Source organism: Mandrillus leucophaeus, unplaced genomic scaffold, assembly GCF_000951045.1.
Source record: "Mandrillus leucophaeus isolate KB7577 unplaced genomic scaffold, Mleu.le_1.0 Scaffold603, whole genome shotgun sequence".
NCBI classification, from domain to species: Eukaryota; Metazoa; Chordata; class Mammalia; order Primates; family Cercopithecidae; genus Mandrillus; species Mandrillus leucophaeus.
The window spans coordinates 323,398-345,534 of record NW_012106509.1 but is presented as its reverse complement, the minus strand read 5'-3'; the positions used below and the strand labels follow the sequence as shown (position 1 = coordinate 345,534).

The 22,137-nt window shown below is 37.9% G+C and overlaps 1 protein-coding gene across 1 annotated transcript; it reads left to right on the top strand.

Annotated features, from left to right (window-relative positions):
• The first annotated feature begins 19 nt into the window (after nucleotides 1-19).
• Nucleotides 20-8,432, top strand: CAV2 (caveolin 2). Its single transcript, XM_011999838.1, has 2 exons — nucleotides 20-423; nucleotides 5,856-8,432. Exons 1-2 carry the CDS (start codon nucleotides 335-337, stop codon nucleotides 6,004-6,006), a joined length of 240 nt encoding a protein of 79 aa, XP_011855228.1. The 5' UTR covers nucleotides 20-334; the 3' UTR covers nucleotides 6,007-8,432.
• Nucleotides 8,433-22,137: the final 13,705 nt, after the last annotated feature.

Here is a 22,137-nt window from a genome sequence, read left to right as displayed (position 1 = left end):
CGGGTCGGCCCTGCAGGGTCTGAGACCCGCACCCTCCCCCGGTCCCACGCGCCACCGGGCCGCCTGCGTAGCCAGGAATTCTTAGCCAGGTTCCTGTGCGCCCACCGTGACCCTAAGAGAAGAGGGGGATGCCCTAGCACGTCCTTCACTCCTGCTTCCCCCGCCCAGAGCACTCCCGGTTCCCAGGGCGGCAGGTCCGCTGACGGTTCCGGGTCCCTGCGTCCTGTCTCCGCAGCTGGGCTTCGAGGATGTGATCGCAGAGCCGGTGACTACGCACTCCTTTGACAAAGTGTGGATCTGCAGCCATGCCCTCTTTGAAATCAGCAAATACGTAATGTACAAGTTCCTGACGGTGTTCCTGGCCATTCCCCTGGCCTTCATTGCGGGAATTCTCTTTGCCACCCTCAGCTGTCTGCACATCTGGTGAGACGGGGCACACAGGGTGGACCAGCTTTCTGAAACATGGGCATATTCTGCGCCACCTGCCCCCTGCTCTCCCCTTATCCCAGGCCGGCGGCAGGAGGAGGAACGCGCATCAGTTCCCAAGCAGTAGGAAGAACTGGAAGGCCTTGAAAGGCCATGCGCTTCCTTTAGAATAACAGTTTGGGCTTGGAGTTTCAACAGGAGAAAGAATGTCGGTCTTTCCTGGGGTGTGATTTTCCTTGCATACATAAGGCTGGGCTGAGTGTGGAGGCGGGTACCTGGAAGCCATACTTCTTGCCACAGGCTGCTTTCAGGGCCCTGTTGTGACTCGTGCCTGCAGTTCTAGGCAGGGCTCTTATTTCTTTCATTACCTTTTATTCAGTCACTACCTGTGCCTGGGGTAAAACAAAAGTAATCTCTGAACAGAATGCCGCTGACAGTAGAATTGGACGAGGATATCAGACCTGGTTGAGCAGTGGTGTGGAGGGGCTGCTTCAACTTTGCCCCTGGCAGATGGCAAGGATGGGACCCAGAGGAAAGGGAGGTGTGTGCAGTTAAGGCAAGGGTCCCCCAGTACAAACGAATGAAAACTCCAGCTGCGGGATAATGAATGAGGCCTCCAAATTACTTTTTCACTGATGAAACACAAATGGAAGTGGCATCTAGTTAAAGGGGAAAGAAATATGGAAGCCCCCTGGATATTGATAGGATGTTTTGAGTAACTCTATTCATACTCAAAATGTGTCCTAAACTGTAGAGAACATTCTTAAGCCTCTTTTAAGTTTTTTAAGGAAAACGTCATATTTTACCAATAAATATTGTTTTATTAGAAAATATCCACTTTAATCTGAGAGGAAGAGTATTCAGATCATCCCCAGTATCAGGACAGTTGTCACGCTAGTGCTTCAGGTTAGTCCTCGTGAAAAGTATAACCTGAGGTACTTCCATGTCTTTCTTACACTTTATACGATATTCCATACCCTGATCTATGCTCAGTGTTCACTGTTAGAAGTTACCAAATTATTCTTTATTCCTCTATACCACCTGAATCTTAATTTCTTTAGTAGTTAGCTAGCTAGTTAGTTCAACAAACTAAATTGATTGAGTGCTTAGTTTGTGCTGGACACTGGGCCAAGGTGAATGAGAGATAGGGTCTGTCTTCAGCTTACTCATGGCCTATCAGGGCAGCTGGCTAGGTACAGAAAGCATACTGAGAAAACACTTTGTCAACTGACAAAGAGGGAAGAACAGACAAGGCTTTGAAGAGGGAAGGGAGTCAAAAAAGACTTTTAAAGGATAAATGAAAATTCACCAAATAAGTACAGGATAGACAAAGAACGCCAATTTAATTTTATCACTGAAGGTTGTAAACAATTAAACTATGTTGAAGGTGCCAAGATTGCCAGAGAAATGAAAATGTTTGCCTTTGTACATGATCAGCTTTGTGGAGGTCAAATGGATAGTTATATTCTGACATTGGCACATGAATTTTTTTTTAAGATGCCTAAGTTGGCGCATAAGATTTGGGATTCCCAATTAACTAAAACTAATCATCTAACCTCTATGTCAGTTTTCTCACTTTCAAAACCGTGAAAAACTAGTGACCGCATAGCATATTGTGAAATGCTGGCTACGAAGCTATTTGGAAATGTATAGTACCATATTTATAGTCAACAAAGCTAGACTTCCCAAAGCTTTTGTGAAAGAATTTGAAAAAAAAAAAAAAAGAAGAAGTTTCTCATTTACTAAATGGTGGAAAAACATAAGTAAAACTACAATTAACCAAGCAATGCCTCCTTCCAGCTGGCTCTTCTGAGAATGGGAGGTGTTTTTGTATAGTACTTCAATTGGTGAATCATCAATGCACCATTTTTTAGCCACATAAAAGGTATTTAACTACAGCTTGTTTTTTTAATTATATCTATGTGGGGCATTAATATTTAACTGTCAGATGTTTGTCACCAGGCAGCTGTGATTGCAAGTAGAGGAGTAATTTCAAACAAGAATGCTTAAAAGTTAGCTTATGCCTTGATAAAATAGGTTTATCATTAATAGATTGCATTTCCATGACGTGATAAGACCAGATCAAGGACAGACCTTACAGAATTGCAAACCCATTTGGGCAAACCTTTTTTTGGTTTTCTTTTTATCTATTTTTTTAAAGCAGGGGCTTGTGTATTGTTTTTACCAAAAAGTTAGTGGTGATCAAAGGTATGAAAATATGCAGTAATGGAACTTTGAACCATGTCACAACATTAAAACAGATCGGATTTTAGATCCTTTAAACGAACAAACAACAACAATAAAACACAGAAGTCTGGTGGTGTTGGATCCTAGACCGGAAGTACAGGTCGTTAGGAATCAGTGAATTAGCGGATTCCATACTACAGTCAGACAGAGATAGCTGCTGTTTGTTAAACACAGGTTATTGGTCATAAGTGAATCATAACCAAACAAATGTAGCTGGAGCACCCATATCCCTTATTTTTGCTGGGATTCAAAGCAAACAAATGTCCAACTGATGGAAATGCAATAGTAGCAATATCATTTCTAGAAGACAGTTTTCGTACAGTAAATTGCTATGATTGAAATCTGCATGACACTACCATTACTACAACACTAAATAAAAGTTTCTATCCTATGGTCTTATTATCCCAGGGAGGAATATATAATCTTATAGATTATAACATTTACTTAAGAAGTGTTTGGTCACATTGAGCCTCAACCAAATTTGGGGTCAATCAGAACTGCCTGGAGTTTCAGAAGCTAAACTATTTATGATGTTGAGAACACAACTTAAGTTTAATATCAGAGGATCATTAGATTCTCTGCTCCAAAATTAGGGAACACAAGTAAACAAAAATAAAATCAAATGAGTTAACAACGCCCTATAAACTGAACTCCTCGAATGTGGGTAACTGCTTTGCTGAAACAAGAAGATTCACTTTTGACATGTGCTAAATTCCCTTTTAGGACACAAAGATCTAAGGAGTCATGGAGATAGAAAATTTATTAGCCTAAGGAAGAATAGAAAGTACATTGTATTCTGGCCAGGAGTAGTGACTCTTGCCTGTAATCCCAGCACTTTGGGAGGCCAAGCTAGGCAGATCGCTTGAGGTCAGGAATTCAAGACCAGCCTGGCCAACATGGTGAAATTCTGTCTCTACTAAAAATACAAAAAGTAGGCAAGCATAGTAGCAAGTGCCCATGATCCCAACTACTCAGGGAGGCTGAGGCAGGAGAATCACTTGAACACGGGAGGCGGAGGTTGCGGTGAGCTGAGATCACATCACTACACTCCAGCCTGGGCGACAGAGTGAGAGAAAGAAAGAGAGAAAGGGAGAAAGGGAGAGAGAAAGAGAGGAAGGAAGGAAGGAAGGAAGGAAGGAAGGAAGGAAGGAGAGGGAGGGAGTAAGGGAGTAAGGGAGGAGGGAAAGAAAGAAAAGAGGGAAAGAAAGAAAAAAAAAAGAAAGGAAGAAAGAAAGGGAAAGAAAGAAAAGAAAAGAAAAGAAGGAAGGAAGGAAGGGAAGAGAGGGAGGGAGGAAGGGAGGAAGGAAGGAAGAAAAGAAAGAAAAAAAAAGAAAGAGAGAAAAAAGGCCACTTTGAGGTTATTTTGTTATAGTTATTTTCATTATATATTCTGCCTTTAAAATAGGTCTATTTATTGTACATTATAATGACGGCATCATACAGACATTTCAGAGGTACATAATACATGTCAATCCTCATAGCCAGTTCTGTGAAATCTCCTGTTGACACTTTTATTTGTAGCAACATGCCCAAGACCACACATCAAGTGAGAAATATAATAGAATAGAAAGTCTAAAGTTGCCATCATTGAGGTGTCTATTCAGCTATTTATCTCTGAAACACCTAGTAATTAATTTTCCTATTATATAAAAATGTTTCATGTATTTAGCACTTGAAACAAAACACAAATATAATTTGTGGAGACAGTCAATGTGAATAATTCTATATTCTAAAAATATATCAATCAATCAGAAAGCTGCCTAATATTTCCTTCATTTTGAGCTAAGTACAGCAGACCCTAATTTAAGTCATTTTAATAGCAAACCAAGAAAATCAGCCGACTCCCTTACGCCCACCCAGGTAATAATAAAGCTTCCATTGAGGCTACCAGCAGCGCCTGAAAATCTCACAACTACTTTTGTGCTCAGAGGACATTACTACAACAGAGAACATTATTTGGAAAATTACATATAAAATTAACCATCCTGAGGACCATAAGGATATGTAGCTCTGTTAGGAACAAGCATGCAAAAAAATAACAATTTCAGGATAGACTAGTTTTCTTGTGTAAAAGTTCTAACATCAATCTCAGGGCTCTTTCAACTATACCATACAGCCCTTTTCAGTGTGTGTGATTACTGTGAAAAATTAAAAATATAAAGCATAGTTAATAACATAAGGCATAAAAGAATGATAAATTTATATTAGCTCAAACATTTGCTAAGGGTCAAGGATGTCCTCACTGTTTAAAAAACTTAAACTCTAATAGGAAAGACAGAAATACAGCATCTATTTATAATACCTTTTGATACTTGTGAAGATTAAGAAGTTTGTTTCAGTACTTTAGAAATACAATGAGGGAATATCCGATCTAGCCTGGTCCAGGAAAAGGGAAATAGACTGAGGCAACAGGAAAGGCTATCAGGAAGTAAAACCTCAGGGAAATACGAAGACTTAAGCAGGTTAATGTTAACTGGCAGAGACCAAGTAGATAAAGACAGAGTTTTATTTATTTTTGTTTTACTGTTTCAGATAGCATGCCACCAATAGAAAGAATATTAGTGTTTATTATCTACAGGACTATATTTTTAAGCAACATATTTTTATGCATCTTATCACTTTAGTCCATTTGCATTACTATGAAGGAATGAATACCTGAGACTGGGTTATTTATAAAGAAAAGAGGTTTATTTTTGCTCACGGTTCTGCGGGCTGTACAGGAAGCACACTGCCAGCATCTACTTTAGGCAAGGACCTCAGGAAGCTTCCACTCATAGTGGAAGGCAAAGGAGGAGCAGGCATGTCACATGGCAAGAGAGGGAGCAAGAGAGAGAATGGGGAGGTCCCAGACTCTTTTAATCAACCAGATCTCACTTAAACTGAGAACTCACATTATCAAGGGGGTGGCAGGCACAGGCACTGAGCCATTCATGAGGCATCTACCCTCATGATCCAATTATCCCCACTCGGCCCCACCTCCAACACTGGGGACTACATTTCCATGAGAATCAGGGGGACAAAAAACCCAAATCATTATCAGTGATCACTGTTCATTTATTTATTCAAACGCTCAACCAAATTTAAGTAAATTGGGTCAGTGTTGTATCTCTTCATATATGTACAAGAGAGACCTTATTTGGTCACAACAACAATCCTCACACATCTCTCTTCCTTCACTCCAGGATTTTAATGCCTTTTGTAAAGACCTGCCTAATGGTTCTGCCTTCAGTGCAGACAATATGGAAGAGTGTGACAGATGTTTTCATTGCTCCATTGTGTACAAGCGTAGGACGAAGCTTCTCTTCTGTCAGCCTGCAACTGAGCCAGGACTGAATACTTGGACCCCAGGTCTGGAGATTCGGATACTGTAATACTTCTTTGTTGTTATAACATAAAAGCACCACTGTTCTGTTCATTTCCTAGGTGTTCTAATTAAGAAAACTATTAAGATGAGCAACCACATTTAGAAATGTTTATTGACAGATCTTTTCAAATAATGCTTTTCTGATTAATAGCCAAAGATTTTGTATCTAACTTTGTAACCAGAATTATACGATAAGTTGACACCACTTAGATTTAAAGGCAGGCAGTTTTGCTTTAGTACAATAGTATAAATTTTATAATGATGAATTTATAATGATTAAGGGACATTTCTATCAAAATACTACAATAGTTTTATGCACAACTTCCCATTAAAAATAAGATTTCTTATTTGTTTGTTTGTTTGTTTTTACTCTGGGAGTAATACTTTTTAAATTGCCTTTACATATATAGTCACTGGTATACTTAGAATATACAATGATCCTGGAAACTGCAGTAACAAAAGCACACAATGATTATAGTAACTATCAGATACAATAAAACAAATAAATGTGAAAATAGATTCATGAAAATGTATTCCTTTAAAGTATTGTTTTCCTACAGGCCTATTTAACAAGATGTTTCATTTTACTGTATATTTTGTACTTAATATAAATGTTGCTCTAATCAGATTGCTTAAAAGCATTTATATTATATTTATGTTGTTGAACTAATATATGAAATAAGTAAATGTAGCTCCCACAAGGTAAACTTCATTGGTAAGATTGCACTGTTTTGATTATGTAAACATTTATACATCTTCTTTGGAAATAAAATATAAAAGAGCTATATACAAAGCTTTCTTTTCTAACTTTTCCAAGCAATATCTGAAATGTTTTATGACTGACATTTATCTGGCTGTGATCTTAAAATAATTCACCTCTAAATAGTATTTTGTCTAGAAGATGCTTTCTCTCTAGTAGTTAGAAATTAAACCTGTGTCAGCATTCCTATTAATGCTTCACTTTACTTTCAGGTAATATTGGTGCTATTTAACATTTTACAGTAAAGGTTACTTCTGATACTTTAGTACCATTTCAACTACAGTGATTCATGTAGAGAGACAGGAGAGTTGTCAACTTGTTGGGCTACTGAACTACAGGCATAAACTAAAAACTAACAGCTGCAAACTTTTAAGATGTTCTCTAATATGGGTATGTAACACAGGATAAAGTTATTCTTGTCATTTTGAACTGTGGAGTCCTATTTCACTGCGATGAATCATGTTGCTTTGAAAAATCTCCTTATTTCTGGGCCGGGCAAGGTGGCTCACACCTGTAATCCCAGCATTTTGGGAGGCCAAGGTGGGCAGATCATGAGGTCAGGAGATCAAGACCATCTTGGCCAACATGGTGATACCTCGTCTCTACTAAAAATAGAAAAAAAATTAGTTGGCATGGTGGCGTGCACCTGTAGTCACAGCTACTTGGGAGGCTGAGGCAGCAGAATTGCTTGAACCCAGGAGGCAGAGGTTGCAGTGTGCCACTGCACTCCAGCCTGGCAACAGAGCAAGAGTCTGTCTCAAAAAAAAAAAAAAGAAAGAAAGAAAGAAAGAAAAGAAAAGAAAAAAGAAAAATTTCATTATTTCAAAATGATAGACATATACCAAAAAAACTTTATAATGTGAGTAATTACTAAAATTTACACATCTTAAAAGTGTGTAAATGCTTGAATTACCATCAGAACCTGAATTGACATTCCTTTGAGTACCCTTGTAAGTGACAAATAAGATTAATAAGATTTTTCAAAATCGCCAGGACTGGTAAATATAAATGATGATTGAACTGGAATACTATTGCGACCAAATCAAATGAATGATTAAATTATGAAGCTCATACCCTTTTGAAGGTAGTTGCAAAGAGACATTTCAGAACTGCCCTAGGCCATTGTAACATCCTTAGATGGGACACATAATCATTACCTTAAAGCACCACCACTCATTTTGACCATATAGATTTTATTATGTTAGTTTAAAAGGTCAATCAGTCTCATGACTTTATAGTTGTGTTTTGTATTGAAAAACATTTTTTAAACATTTGGATATGTTGATAAACCAAAAACATTTGATTAATAAAATATCTATTTTAATAAATTGGGAACTTCTTTCAAATAGCTATTGGCAAGTTTTAAACCCAAAATATATACACATAATTCTGTAATAAAACTGTGTGACTTCTAACACGTAATATGTGACTTCCTTATTTCTGAACAGTACTGGTTACTTTCAAAATGAATTTTTATTGAGATTTTCCATTAAGTATTTTTTTCAAAGACTCAAATTTTGTACCAAGTAAATCCAGCTTTTATGTACAAACATGTTGTTTGTTTTATTTGGGGCTGGGGGAGGTATATGATGAGCAGACTTCCTCAGAATTCATAATAAATTTTCTAAAAGCCTATAAATGTGTGTATTGCTTTTATTACAGTAAATATGGAACATTTCCTACCTATTTTTACCTTATTAAAAACTCAAAATAATAAATATATTAGTTATTGCTTATTTGGAATGTATTTTTAAAAATAATTACATTAGTACTTGAATTATTTGTTTTCCAGCACTTAAAGAGGTTCCATATAAATTTTCTGTCATAAGATAAATAGTATAAAATAGCCTATTCACACACCCACCATACTTCCTCTTTTTTATAAAGTCTTTTCTTGCTAATCCTAAATAAACTGAAATTTCTGTTTCCAATTTTTAAAATAAGAAAGTAACAATATAAATCATATGTACTTGGATACCTGTACTATGAAGCTAGACTAGAGTCCAAAATTATTTTTGGAAAGTGAGTATGTAAAGGGTAGTTGCTGATGTTGGCATACATTTTCTTGTCAGTTCATCTGGAAAAATGACCAATCTATAATAATAAAGCAGGTGCTTGGCTTTTTAAAATGTTCTTTATAGTTTTGAGGAACTTTTAAAATTCATCTTTTTGATAGTCATCCACATCCCATTAATTTATTTTGATGCCTTTCTTGGAAAGTTGCTGGAGTGTAGTGAAAAAAGCCCTGCCGTAGAAGTCAGGCAACTGGATTCCAGTCTCAGCCTTGCCATTATTGAGGTGTATCCCCTCGGATTCTCAGTTTTCTTATCGTTAATGAAAGAATTGAACTAAATGGTCTCTCCAGAGCTTCCCATCTCATTGTTTTCTGTGACTTCAATAGGATGAAGACTTGGCTATGTATATGAAAACCAACCTAACTGTCCAATGCAAAAACATTTTTTTAATCAGTGAATTTTCAGTCAATTACAGGATAGGTGTGCTATAAATACAATAATTAATGCATATACTTTTCACCCTTCCATTGATTGTGAGATTGTATTTGGCCTCAATTCGTTAAAACAGAGATCCTAAGATTTTTATCAATTGTAAGTCTTCATTATTGTTATGAATTTCTCAAAAAAGTAGTTACTTTATATCTTAATTAGAATTTGCTATTGAACCTTTAACAACATGGGATTGAACTGTGCAGTTCACTTATGCTCAGATTTTTTTTCAGTAAATACAGTTAGCCTTCCGTATCCACAGGTTCCTCATCTACCACCAAACTGGATCCAAAATAGAGTATTGCAAGATGCAAAACCCTCAGACAAGGAGGGCTGACTTTTCATCTCCTTGGGTACTGCAGGGATGATGGGACTTAAGTATGCAGGATTTTTATATCTGCAGGGGAGTTCTGGAACCAATCCCCCGAGGGTACTGAGGAATGACTCTATTTCATTTGAAGATTTTCTATCAAAATCACTGCTATGCCACCATAATCACTACCATCTTTCTCTTTTGCCCAGCTATTTGCCACAGCCTCCTGACCTCACTCCCTGCCTTCAATATGATCACCAATCCATCTTTCTCTTCAAAAAAAATATGATTACACCAAGACTACCCTGTCATTTCCCTGCTTAAAACTATCAATTTTTATGTGATTGCCCTGAGAATAATTTTGCAAGTTCTTGAGCAACGTATGCAAGACGTTCATTATCAACCCATTGTCATCGTTAGCGACTCTTCTGTAACTTTACTGAACAACCCGTGCTACTCCTGTGTACCTACTGTCTCCTGCCCCATGCCAGCATTACTTTTCTCCCCATGCCTGCCTCACTTTTATCTGCTTCCAAAACTCTTCCACATTAAGTGCCTCTTCTGTGTCTACATCTAAAATCTTGCACAAATTCCTATTATCACCTGTCACGTTGTAAAAGTAACCCTGTTAACTAACACCATTAGACTGCTACTTAGATTTTTGAGAACCAAAAACATCACTTCACCTTTGCTAGCATTCTGAAATGGTGCCCAGTACTTAACGAGTTCCATCAATATTTTCTGAATGAATGATTATGTAAATAAATAACTGGAGAAATCTTGGGATAATTACAGAACTGGGAGTGGGAATTGCACTACAACTTTGTAATTTCTTCATTTACAACAGGGATTTGAAATGTACTGATTCTAATAAAAATTTCCTTCCCACCATTTTCTCACTCATGAATCATTAAGTTGGGAAAACTAAAACGTATATAAACAATTTTATATTTTATTGATTGGGGTAATGCCTGCCTTTAGTCTCCATTCTCTTATCTAACATTTACTTTTAATTCTTCAGGGGTAGAAAGCCCTAGCATTTAGAAACTTGTTTGGAAACACACTATCATGCTTTCTAGAATGTTACTATTTCATTTACTATTCTATTCCTCATTTTGAAATTTATAACACTGAAACATTGTTTCTTTGGGTTTTACATTTTAGAAAACACATTGTCTCATTTGAATCCCAGAACAAATTAAATAACATAATGGAGAAATCAAACAAATAATAGCTCAGTTTTTCTAGCTTGCAACCTTATCATTTTAGAATGTTTGTTTAAGATAATAAGTGCTTACAGAATTTTTACAGGGTTACACGTTACTTTAAGAAACTTAAAAAAATAGTAAGTAGAACTGCAAAGAAAAATTACCACAATGAATGTAATTTATCACAAATCAGGATTGGGCACACTTCTTCCCTTCAAGGTGTATATGTGTGAAGGGAGGACAGAGAAAGAACTTGACAGAAGAGGGGTAAAGGATACAGGTATACTAGATATTCAGTTTATATTTTTTAGGAGTAAAAATAAGTTTGGCAACTATAACCATCCCAATTTCTTCTCCCTATTCATCCCAAAATAGCAAAATGAGCAAAATAAAGCACCCCTTGCTACATTTTTAATCTCTTGCTTTGGATTGTATCTGAAATGCTGCCATTGGAACTTGACATCTTGACACTTTTTAAAGTGAAACATACCCTTGAGTGGGGTAACATTTCAATCTATTAGCAGTCATCTATTTACTTTAGGTGAACAAATGATCTGAGAAAGGAGTGTCAAAAACTACATATGGGAACCGAGCATAAGAGCTCTGAGCACAACATGAGAGTCCCACACACTGATGAAAAGAGATGTCACCAAAGAGAAAGTTGCCACAGAAAAGGGAAACAAGAGGCTCCAATCACATGGCCTTCAACCTTCCCAGTTTTGCTTTTGGACAACCCAAATCACTAGTGAAAGGGGCATGGAATCGTAGCAGGAGTGGAGGAAGTTGAAGTCAGCTAAAGACTTTTCTTTTTATCCACAAAGGAAAGTTGCTTTTGTCTTACTGAATAAACAGGACCCTAGGAGCGGGCATGAGGGCTCTGCTGGAACCATGTGCCCTAAAGACAATGCTGAAGCCTGAAAATGAAAATGAAAATGAAACTGTAACTTGTGACCATCTATCTGTGTCTTCTTTCGCCTTGCCTCTCTGTGCTGTTGACTGTTGCGGCATGTCTGTGGCAAAGAAAGACCATGCTGCAGTCAGAGAAATCAGAGGACACCACTTCAACAATTAACCAAAAATAGGACAGGGACACCTATCTGCCTGCGCTTGGACGTGGACGTATTAGGTCATTCAGCTCAGCTGCGTGACTGGAGAAATCATTTTGCCATTATAGGAAAAGGTAGGGGTGTAGGATGATGGGAGAAAGGAAGAGACATGACTCAGAGCGGGAAACAGCACAGAGCCAAGGACAAATATTTCTCTAAGACATAAATGGATCAGGAAGAGGTGAGAGCAGCAGGTCATCTTTGGAGCATTCTTTTCTTTCCTGCCTCCCAGTCACTTGTCACCAAGCACCAACCAGTAACAAAAGGGGAGAGAAGGGCAGTATGCAGGACCTGTTTCTCTAACTGACTGGCACATCGGTTCCAGCCAACTGCTGTCTCAGCTAACTAGGGCAGTGAAACAAGGAGTCATTTGGAAGGTTGCAGGGATGCACACACCATATCCCAGGGATGCAAGTGATGAAGAATAACCACCATGCTTATTTTACTGAGGAGGAAATTGGTTGAAATTCTTTATGCATTATATGACTGGGAAACCTCTGATCTCAGTACAAACAATAACAGGAGTATTTATGTTTGTTGAGCACTTACAATCTTCTGGGCATTTACTTAATCAGTACAATAACCCTACGATGGGAATGTTACTGTCATTCCCATTTTTCAGATAATGAAACTGATGCTGTGAAGTTAAGGAATTTGCCCTAGACCACAGTCAGGATTTGAGCCAAGAGAGCCTGACATCAGAGTCCACACTCTTAATCACTGTAGAGATGATTTTCTAATTCCTGAAAGAATGTGTCCATGGCTGTTCTTACGACTTCCAGCCAAAATCTTCTTTTGTCATTCATCATTCAATCATGTCACCTTTCCTCCTCTGAGAAGCACCTTTTTTCCATTCTCCCATCAATGGAGGCAGTTTCGTGTCCTCAGTTGTAAGAGCTCCCCCAAGCTAGCACCTGGGCTTCATGTACCCTCCTCACTCTGCCTCTGTCTAATCCCTGAGCTCCTCCCCCAGCCCTATATGCCACTTTTCAGGGCACACCCTTTCTTTCTCCTTAGGATCTGAGCTCTGGACCTTACACTCCAGCAAAAGTCAGAAAAATCATTCCCAAATGCCATTATTCCCATTTTTGTAAATTTTATAGAATTTTATTCCTTCACGCAGACTTCCCTAATATGTATTAAAAGCCCAGTGATGATTTTTCTTCTCACTGCTAAACATCCTGACATGTAAAATATTAATAATTACAGCAAAAAATTTCAGTTTGGACTAAGCATATTGTTTTTTAGACAGAATCCTTATTTTGTATTTTTCTTCATTTTGTTGGAAATTTCTTGTCAGTTTGCACATCCTTTAATATGTTACCCAATTTTATTTTCAGTTACTTTATCTTGGAGATCCTGGGGAAAACCATATATGAATTTCTTTTCTCCTATTGAGTAATTTGCTCACGATAAATTTTCTTGATTTTATTTTTTAGAGACAGGGTCTTGTTCTATCACCCAGGCTGGAGGGCAGTGGTGCAATCTCCTAGGCTCAAGTGATCCTCCCTTTTCAGCCTCCCCAGTTTCTGGGACTTCAGGTGCGTACCATCGCACTGAGTTCCTACGTGTTTTCTCACAAAGTGATAGTGGTAAAACAATCAGTATCAAAGTCAGGAATTATATTAAAAATGGGAAATCACAACACTAGAATACATAAAAAGAAGCATCAGATGCAACCAACCCTTTCTCTCCAGTTATCTATAGGCTTTTGGGGGCAGACATAGGAATAGTACACATTACTCAGGGTTAGGTAACATAAACAAGATGAAAAGACCCCCACAGAATTTCTAGTCTATTCAATCAATTTCACATGTTGTATGTGCAGGGGCCATGCAAGGTATGGGACAGGGTGGAGTGAGGGGCATGATGAAAGCAATGGAAATAAAACACTGAAAAGTAATTTGTTATCATATAGAAGAAACAAGTGAGCAATCAACTGAATCATTAATATACATTTTATTTAGATGAGGAAAATCCTATGATGATTACAATTTTTAAAATTAGATTGCTAAAAAAGTACCAGCATTGTTGGTATTATTTGTGCTGGAAGTGATTGAAGGGTCCTAGGAAAAAAAAATACTGTGTAAAGTGATTTTTATTAAAGCTGTTTTTTTTTTCTGAGGAAGAGAAATCCTATGTAGGGTTATCCTAAGCCATAATTTTATTCTACTAGGCACACACAAACACAGAAAACTGTGACCATAAGCATATTCAAACAAGGGAAAATGGCAAATAGAAGATTGTAAAATAATTTTCCTGGAAGAACTTTGGCAATAGTAAGCATTAATCTGGAGCAGATCAGATGCAGATCAGGCTCTACGCTGTGTGATGAGCTAGGGATCTATTGATTTCCATGATTTTACGGTTCTCAGAGTTGAAGAAATATTCAGAATTGGAAAGGAAAATCCCTCACGTCTGCAATGAACTCTGCAGGGCATGGGACTCTCCAAAATGCAGGCTAGGTTTGGGCTACTTTGAAGCAGCCCTAAGAAATTGCTCTTTTTATGAAGTTAATAGATTGGTGCCACCTCAATTCTTGGATATTCACCAATATCTTTTGAGTGTGGTCAACGAGACAACTTAATATAGCTCAAGCCCTTTCATAGCAAAAATAAATTAAAAAATAATAATCCTGGCTACTGCCCAGTTTGTAATTCTTGATTTCACATTCCAAGAAGCCTTCAGTTTATAGAAGTAGAAAGAACTGCCAGTTCCCTGCAAGCAGCTTGGCCAACTTAGCCTGTAGGGTTCCCCCTTAAATGATGTTTCCTTCAATTTGCTTACAAATATTTCTTTAATAGTATGTTCGTTTGTTTATTGAGTTGGGATTCCCTGTCAGTCATCCAGCCTGCAGTGCTGCTGCTCTTCCCACGATGTACAGGCTCCTTTTGTATTTGTGGAATTTTGTTCTTCATTCAGGATTCTTACATAGGAGAGTGATATTTGCTGGCGTAACTTCTGCCTTTTTAAACATCTTCAGGTTTAAAGTTTTTATTTCCCCTACATTACTGCTTCTCAAAGTAAAATGAGCATAGGAATCACCAGGGGATCTTGTTAAAATGTCAATTCAGATTCAGTAAATCTGGGATTGGTCCTGGAATTCTGCATTTCTAACAAGCTCCCTGGATGCTGAGGCTGCAAGTGCCTAAATCAAACTTTGAGTAGCAAGGATCTATCCAGTAAGCAGCTTGAGTAAGGCATGGAAAGAGATGAAGATAAAGTAGCTACAGACAGACAAAAGAAGAAACTAACAGAGAGTTCATTTGTTTGGCTCTATGAAGATATTCTACTGGCTGTCCAAAAATTAAATCCCCCACACCTGCTTTAAAACACATTCACATTCCCTCTGAAGTTAGCTGAGTTGCTTGAAGGCAAAGCCAGCAGTGCAGAAATAAACCCCATTCTCCAGTATGCACAAAAGCTGATGTTGCAATCACAGATTTTCCCTGAAATTAGGGAAAAAACAAACTCATCACGTGATTATAAGAAAGTAAAATTCTGTATGAAGAGCAGACCACTTATGTGTATGTTCACCACATAAACATACACACACACACACACATACACACATATAAACACACACACACACACACACAGTCTTTAAAGACTGACCTTCTTTTATGCTGTAATCCTAGACTTTGGGAGGCCGAAGTGGATGGATTGCTTGAGTCCAGGAGTTCAAAACCAGCCTGGCAAAAATCCTGTCTCTACCAAAAATATAAAAATTAACTGAGTCTGGTGGCACACACCTGTAGTCCCAGCTACCAGAGAGATTGAGGATCACCTGAGCCTGGGAGGTGGAGGCTGCAGTCAGCCGTGAAGCATGCCACTGTATGCCAGCCTGGGCAAGAGAATGAGACTGTCAAAAAAAAAAAAAAAACCGAAAAATCAACTTGCATACACATATATAATGTGTGTGTATATATAAGCACATATATATATTACATATATATGTATACTTTTAAAAGAGTAAAATACTTTACTCTTTTAAAGCATCATTGTCTCAAAAGGAGTGGTTTAGAGATAAATTTTCCCCAGGTAAAACCAACTCCTGATAAATGGTTTATTTACTAGGGAAAGGGCCAAAAGGAAAGAGAGTTTCCTTTGTTAAATAATGGAGTCCTGACTTAAAGCCAGATGAGTTACAAAACAAAGGGCTTCTGTGGAGAACTACTCCCAAATATTTACATTAACTTAAGAAAAACATGGAAGTTTAATATCTCCTTATAATTTGGGGGTAGTATTAAGGAGCTAAAGTCATTTTTATTCTTTATCATTTCATTAAAATCAAAATGGATTTTTTAATTACTTACTTGTTAATAATAAAATATATGTTTCCCTAATATGCTATTTAAAAGCTCTACTAGTATGCTATAAAATGGTACATTTCTCAGATATAAGCTACATTATGTTAAATATATATTAAATCTAGGTACTAGTTACATCGTATTACATTATTTTGTTGTCCTACTAGGTTTGAGACTTAGTCATACTTTGGATAACATTCAGGGGGCTTCTATACTTCTAAAAGGTGGTCATAATTTTCTTTTGCTTGAACAGGAGAAAACGCAATCATTGTATAGTTAAATATTTTACATTTCTCAACTAGATGGAGAGTAACAATTTGTTTTACCACTTGACCATAATTTTTCTGAAAATTGCTAAGCTCAAGCCTTATAGTAAATATTTTCAGTCTTTGTTAGGTAGGGCTATAATTTTTACTTTTATTATTGATATAAATCTATCCAGATGAAAAATAAGCCAAGTGTTTATTGACCTCTCGTTTCATGCTTACTGAATACATTATCCCTTGATTATATTAGCATTTGGCTCCCAGTTTAGACTAAGACTTCCTGTCTTTAGAGAATGGTAGCCATTATTTTGGTAAGGTTATTATAATCCACTCAATTTCATGGCAGTTAGTTTGATTTCTTATATGTCATCATAATGAGGTGATGAATTGAAACGACATTTTTCATGGACTTCAAGCATAAATGAAAACAACTCAATGAAATTTGGTTTGCTTATCACTTCACATTTTCTCAATATTTGAATTTACTTTTATACTGGTAAATCATGTCGCCTTTTTGAGTTTGTTTTTAATGGAATTAAAAAGAAAATATTATCTCAAAGAACAAAATTTTGCAATAAGATAAAGTAAGATAAAGAAAGGGTATACGTTTTGAGATAACCTACCTTTAAAGGCAAAATTTTGCTACATTTTCAAAGACAAGCACAAGTTTCATCAGATTTAGTTCTAAATCCAGAATAATAATGATGACACTTTGCCCACTGTAGCACAAATACCAATGAGACTATTTCAGGAATTCTCTGCAACTGGAAGTTTGTTTCTGAAATCTGGTTTCAGGCAGCATCTCTCCAGATCTTCATTAAAACAGTGAAGAAGTAGGAGGAAGATGCCAGCAGTTTCAGCAGCCCTACTGAATGTTGGCCTAGGGCAAGCACCTATGCTCTGCCAACTCTGTTTTAAAAGGCAGGGAGGAGAAAAATGAATGTTTTTGTTTTTGTTTTTGAGATGGAGTTCTGCTCTTTTTGCCCAGGCTGGAGTGCAATGGCATGTGGTCTCGGCTCACTGCAACCTCCACCTCCTGGGTTCAAGCAATTCTCCTGCCTCAGCCTCCCAAGTAGCTGGGATCAGAGGTGCCCGCCACTATGCCCAGCTAATTTTTATATTTTTAGTAGAGATGGGTTTCACCGTATTGGCCAGACTGGTCTCTAACTCCTGACCTCAGGTGATCTGTTTGCCTTGGCCTCCCAATGTGCTGGGATTATAGGCATGAGCTACCATGCCCAGCCAAAAATTAATGTTTTAAAGAGTGATTTTTGTCAGAAATTACTGAAATACAAAAGCTGGCACTCTAAAGGCTAGTTTCAGCTACCTAAAATCAATCATTCTTTTAGGTTTCACCAGCCAAGAATTCTGAGGAAAGGTAATGGCCTAATTATTATTTCAGTAAGATAAATTATCAACTGTCTTGAAAACCCATTCTCTTTTAAGGCAAGAGAATGTATCTGTGACCATCCCAAACCCCTCTCTCTGAGGCCCTCTATCAGGCATCATATTTGAGAATCTTCATCTAGAAGTTCGCATTTGATTTGTGATTAAGGGATTTCTGTTTTTGTTACCAATTGTTTAATGGAAAAAATTTTAGTATGCTGTATAAAGCTTTCTGAGAAAGCAGTAATAAATGGCAAAAATAGTAAGTATCAAAAAGTTAGATTAAAACTTATAAAATTCAAAGCCAAAAAAAAAAACCTCTAATGACCATACATATGTGATATATATTTGAGTTCTTCATACATCCCTTGCCATGGCCTCATCATTGGTGGCAATTCCATCCCCATCCCTTGATGTTGGGCTAAGTCAGTTGACTTGCCTTGGCCAAGGGAACAAAGCAGAAGTGACAGTGTGCCTCTCCAAGTGTGGGCTTTTAGAAGCCTTGCATGTTTTTTCTTGTCCTCTTATGTCCCTGCTGCTCATGCAGCAAGAGAAGAATGTGCCCCAATCATCTTGCTAGTCCAAGAAGGAGGAGAGACGTACCAAGTGGTGAGAGGTGGATCTGCCCCAGATACCTCACATAGATCAGCCAGGCCCTAGCCAACCCAACCTATAGCTCTATGATAAAAATGATGGTTGTTTAGAGCACTGAGTTTTGTAGTAGTTTACTTATGCAGTATTTTTGCAGCAATAATTGATTGGTATACCCTTAAAATAAATATGTGTCAGATAAATGACAACAAAAACATGTTGGGTCACTTCATCTTTTGCTTTCACTGAGCTGTTGTGATACCCTTTAGACAGGGCCACAAAGCCACATCTGCCCTACTGGCCTAGCAGTCACAATATGGCTATTCCTCTAGCAATTTTAGCTAGGACACAAAAAAAGAATTGCACTTTCAACATACGATTTGCTACTCAAAAGCTTTCTTAAGAATTAACCTTATTTCCATTGTGTTAAATAACCAATCAGATTTATTTTGTATTGAATAACAAAATATTTTACAAATAAAATTGTAAAGTGATATAGGAAATGCTAAAGGCTAAACATATTCTTTCACTATCAATATTTGGAGTTAATTAGGTTAAAAAGCCTCAATTGAGGCTACCAATGAAATGTAAATATTGGCAGAAGTTTTGAAATTACACATGTGAAATTTGAGTTTGAGAGTTTGTTGTAACCCAGAAATAGCAGCTCTTAGAGACGTTACTTGCAAAAATCTTGGCAAGATTTGGTTGAAGGGAAAGAGGGGAAAGTTAGGGAAGATGACACTTCCCTAATCAATGTTCTTTTCTGGTTGCCCCTGGAGCTTTCCCCTACCCCATCTACCCTTGTGAAAGAATTTTTGTAGCACAAAAGCAGAGATAAGGCTTTTCTTAATTCCAAAATCCTGGTCCTGGGGGATTCATGGCATGAAAATATTGGTGGGAGATGTAAGAACAAGGCTTCCTGCTCAAGGGAGAAGAAACTGGGAAAAGAAGCAAAGTAGTTTTTGACAGGGGTGTTTCCAGGGTGGGCCCTGATCAATTAAGGATCGAAAAGCAAAGATATCTGTGCCTTCTGTTTCAAGATAGGGCACATGGAGGCAGTGACACTCTGGAGCTTCTCTGCACCATAACAGAGCATAGGACTCATTCTGTTCTCTACATCACGCTCACCATGGGAGGTTCCACCATGTTGCATCAGACCTGCCCATCCAGATTCATCAGATTTGTTTGCAGAGAGCCCCAAGAAAGGAACAGAAATAGCAAGAAAGTGTCTCTGGCCCAAAGGGACACATTCAATGATCTTGAAGGACAGTGCAGCTCTTGTTCTCCTGAATGGATCAATGATCAAGGAGGGACAGAGTGCCATACTCATCAGTGGATGCCAAGATGCACAGCTAAAGAAGAAACCTTCCTCCACAGCCACACCAAAGATTCCTGGTCACCTCATAAGCCCCTGGAATTTAGGACAAAATGGAAGAAACTAGAAATTGACTGAAATTAAGTTCCTGCCGCCTGAAGGAATGGGGCTTTGTAAAAGAAATTAAGTTCAGTTACAGAAAAAGAGAAAGTTACAATTCACATGGGACTTCGACAGTATCTATAATGTTTTCTGTTTTAAAAGCTCTGGAGTAAATAAGGCAGAATGATACTTGATCAAGCTAGGTAGCAGGTGTCCATCATACAATTTGCCATATCTCAGATAATTGAACTATTTTACAATTAAAAATACTTTGAAGTAAAATATGTTTATTTGAATCTTACATTTGTGGACGAAAATGTGTTCCCTCAACCCTAGCAACTATTGTGCTTTTTGCAGGATCCTCAGAGCTTCAAACACATCACCTCACTAAAGTTTACACACTCCTATTGGGTAGATATCAGTGGTAGTTTTCATTTTGTAAATAAAGTAAAGTTAATTTAAAGAAATAGTAGGAAAAGAAAACTCTTAGTCATCTTGATCAGAAAGATTTTTTAAACACAAAATCGCTGTTTGCTTGTTTGTTTTTTAAAAGAAAATAGGTAGGAAAAAATTATTTAAAACACTCAGAGTGGAAAAGCCCAATCCACGGAAGCTTCAAGTTAGAACAAGGTGAGAAGGGGGTCAGGTGATGTGGCAAGTCTTCATCCAGAAAGCCATTTCTTTCCACATATGACATGGGCAACTGTAGGAAGGAGGCCTCAATGGGATTCAGCAGATGCAATGAACAGCAGAAGGCCTATGGGGTGGTGATGTTGATAAACAGAGTAAATACTGAGCTGAACTCAGAGATCATTAAAAGATGACATGTTTATGTACTTACACACAGATGGTTAAAACGTTGGCATGTTTATACACTTGCATGTAAATAGTCACTGCTCTGAAATGTATGTTGCCCTTCCCCTGAGGACCCTTTACCTCCTAATGATTCAGCAACTAACCAGCAGTACTCTAATGCACAGCTCTAGTGCCACGGCTGAAGTTTGAAATGATTGGTGGGTGGCTCTTCCATACTGATTATTACATTTTTATAATATCATACCTGGTAATAACTCCTATTATAACCCAAGCTGGAATTCCTTCTCTGAACGCATTGCCAAAGGCGCATTTGGGAAGTCTTGGACTGCCGAGTGTTGGGAAATGTTGGAAAGATGCCTGCTTCTTAACACCACTGATATCATTGAAAGTGGTCAAACCTTTACATTCCAAATCTTGTAGTGGTAGTTAAAAGAACGTAGCCAAGAATGTGAAAAGAACCGATGGTGGCAGGGATGGGAAGGAGTTGTGCCAGAGTAAAGCGACATAGAGGAGGAGATGAGAGAACATGAAAAGCAATGAATTTCACATTTTTGCCGTAAACTGACCCTGACTAGCCTGCTTCAGAACTTCATGTCTCAGAAGTTGCTAACAGGTGCTCTAGTGATTTATCAACTGCAAAATATTTCATTATCCAACAAAACTCCTTAGGAAAAGGTATTTTTAGTGTATTTAAGCTTTAGTGTCCTCATCTCTCAGATGGTTGGTTGGGTTCGCTTGCATGGCTTTTAGATCTATATTTTTAGTGCCCTCTAATCCATGGGGATGACCTCTTTTTTTTTTTTTTTTTTTTTTTTTTTTTTTTGAGATGGAGTCTTGCTGTCGCCCACGCTGGAGTGCGGTGGCGCGATCTCCACTCACTGCAAGCTCCGCCTCCCAGGTTCACGCCATTCTCCTGCCTCAGGCTCCCAAGTAGCTGGGACTACAGGCGCCTGCCACCACGCCCGGCTAATTTTTTTGTATTTTTAAGTAGAGACGGAGTTTTACCGTGTTAACCAGGATGATCTCGATCTCCTGACCTCGTGATTCGCCCGCCTCAGCCTCCCAAAGTGCTGGAATTACAGGTGTGAGCCACCACACCCACCGGGATGACCTTTAATGCTGCTTCTAAAAAAGAAAAGAAAAAAAAAATAGAGGGAAAATGAATTGCCAACTACTCATTTTTTAAGTAAATGATTTGGAGAAAGTTATTAACTTGCCTCCAAGCCTAAAGTTATCTGTGTGGGAATCAAAGAAAAACAGTTTTGCTTATATGATCTATTCATTTCAAATTTTGTACCTATGCTAACAATGTGCTTCTTCTTCTTTTATTTCTCATAAATCTAGAGCAGTTTCTCTAAGTCAGCTATTATAACCAGACTAAGATGTGTTTCTCTTTGGTGCCAGCTTCTTGTTGAGGCAGGTT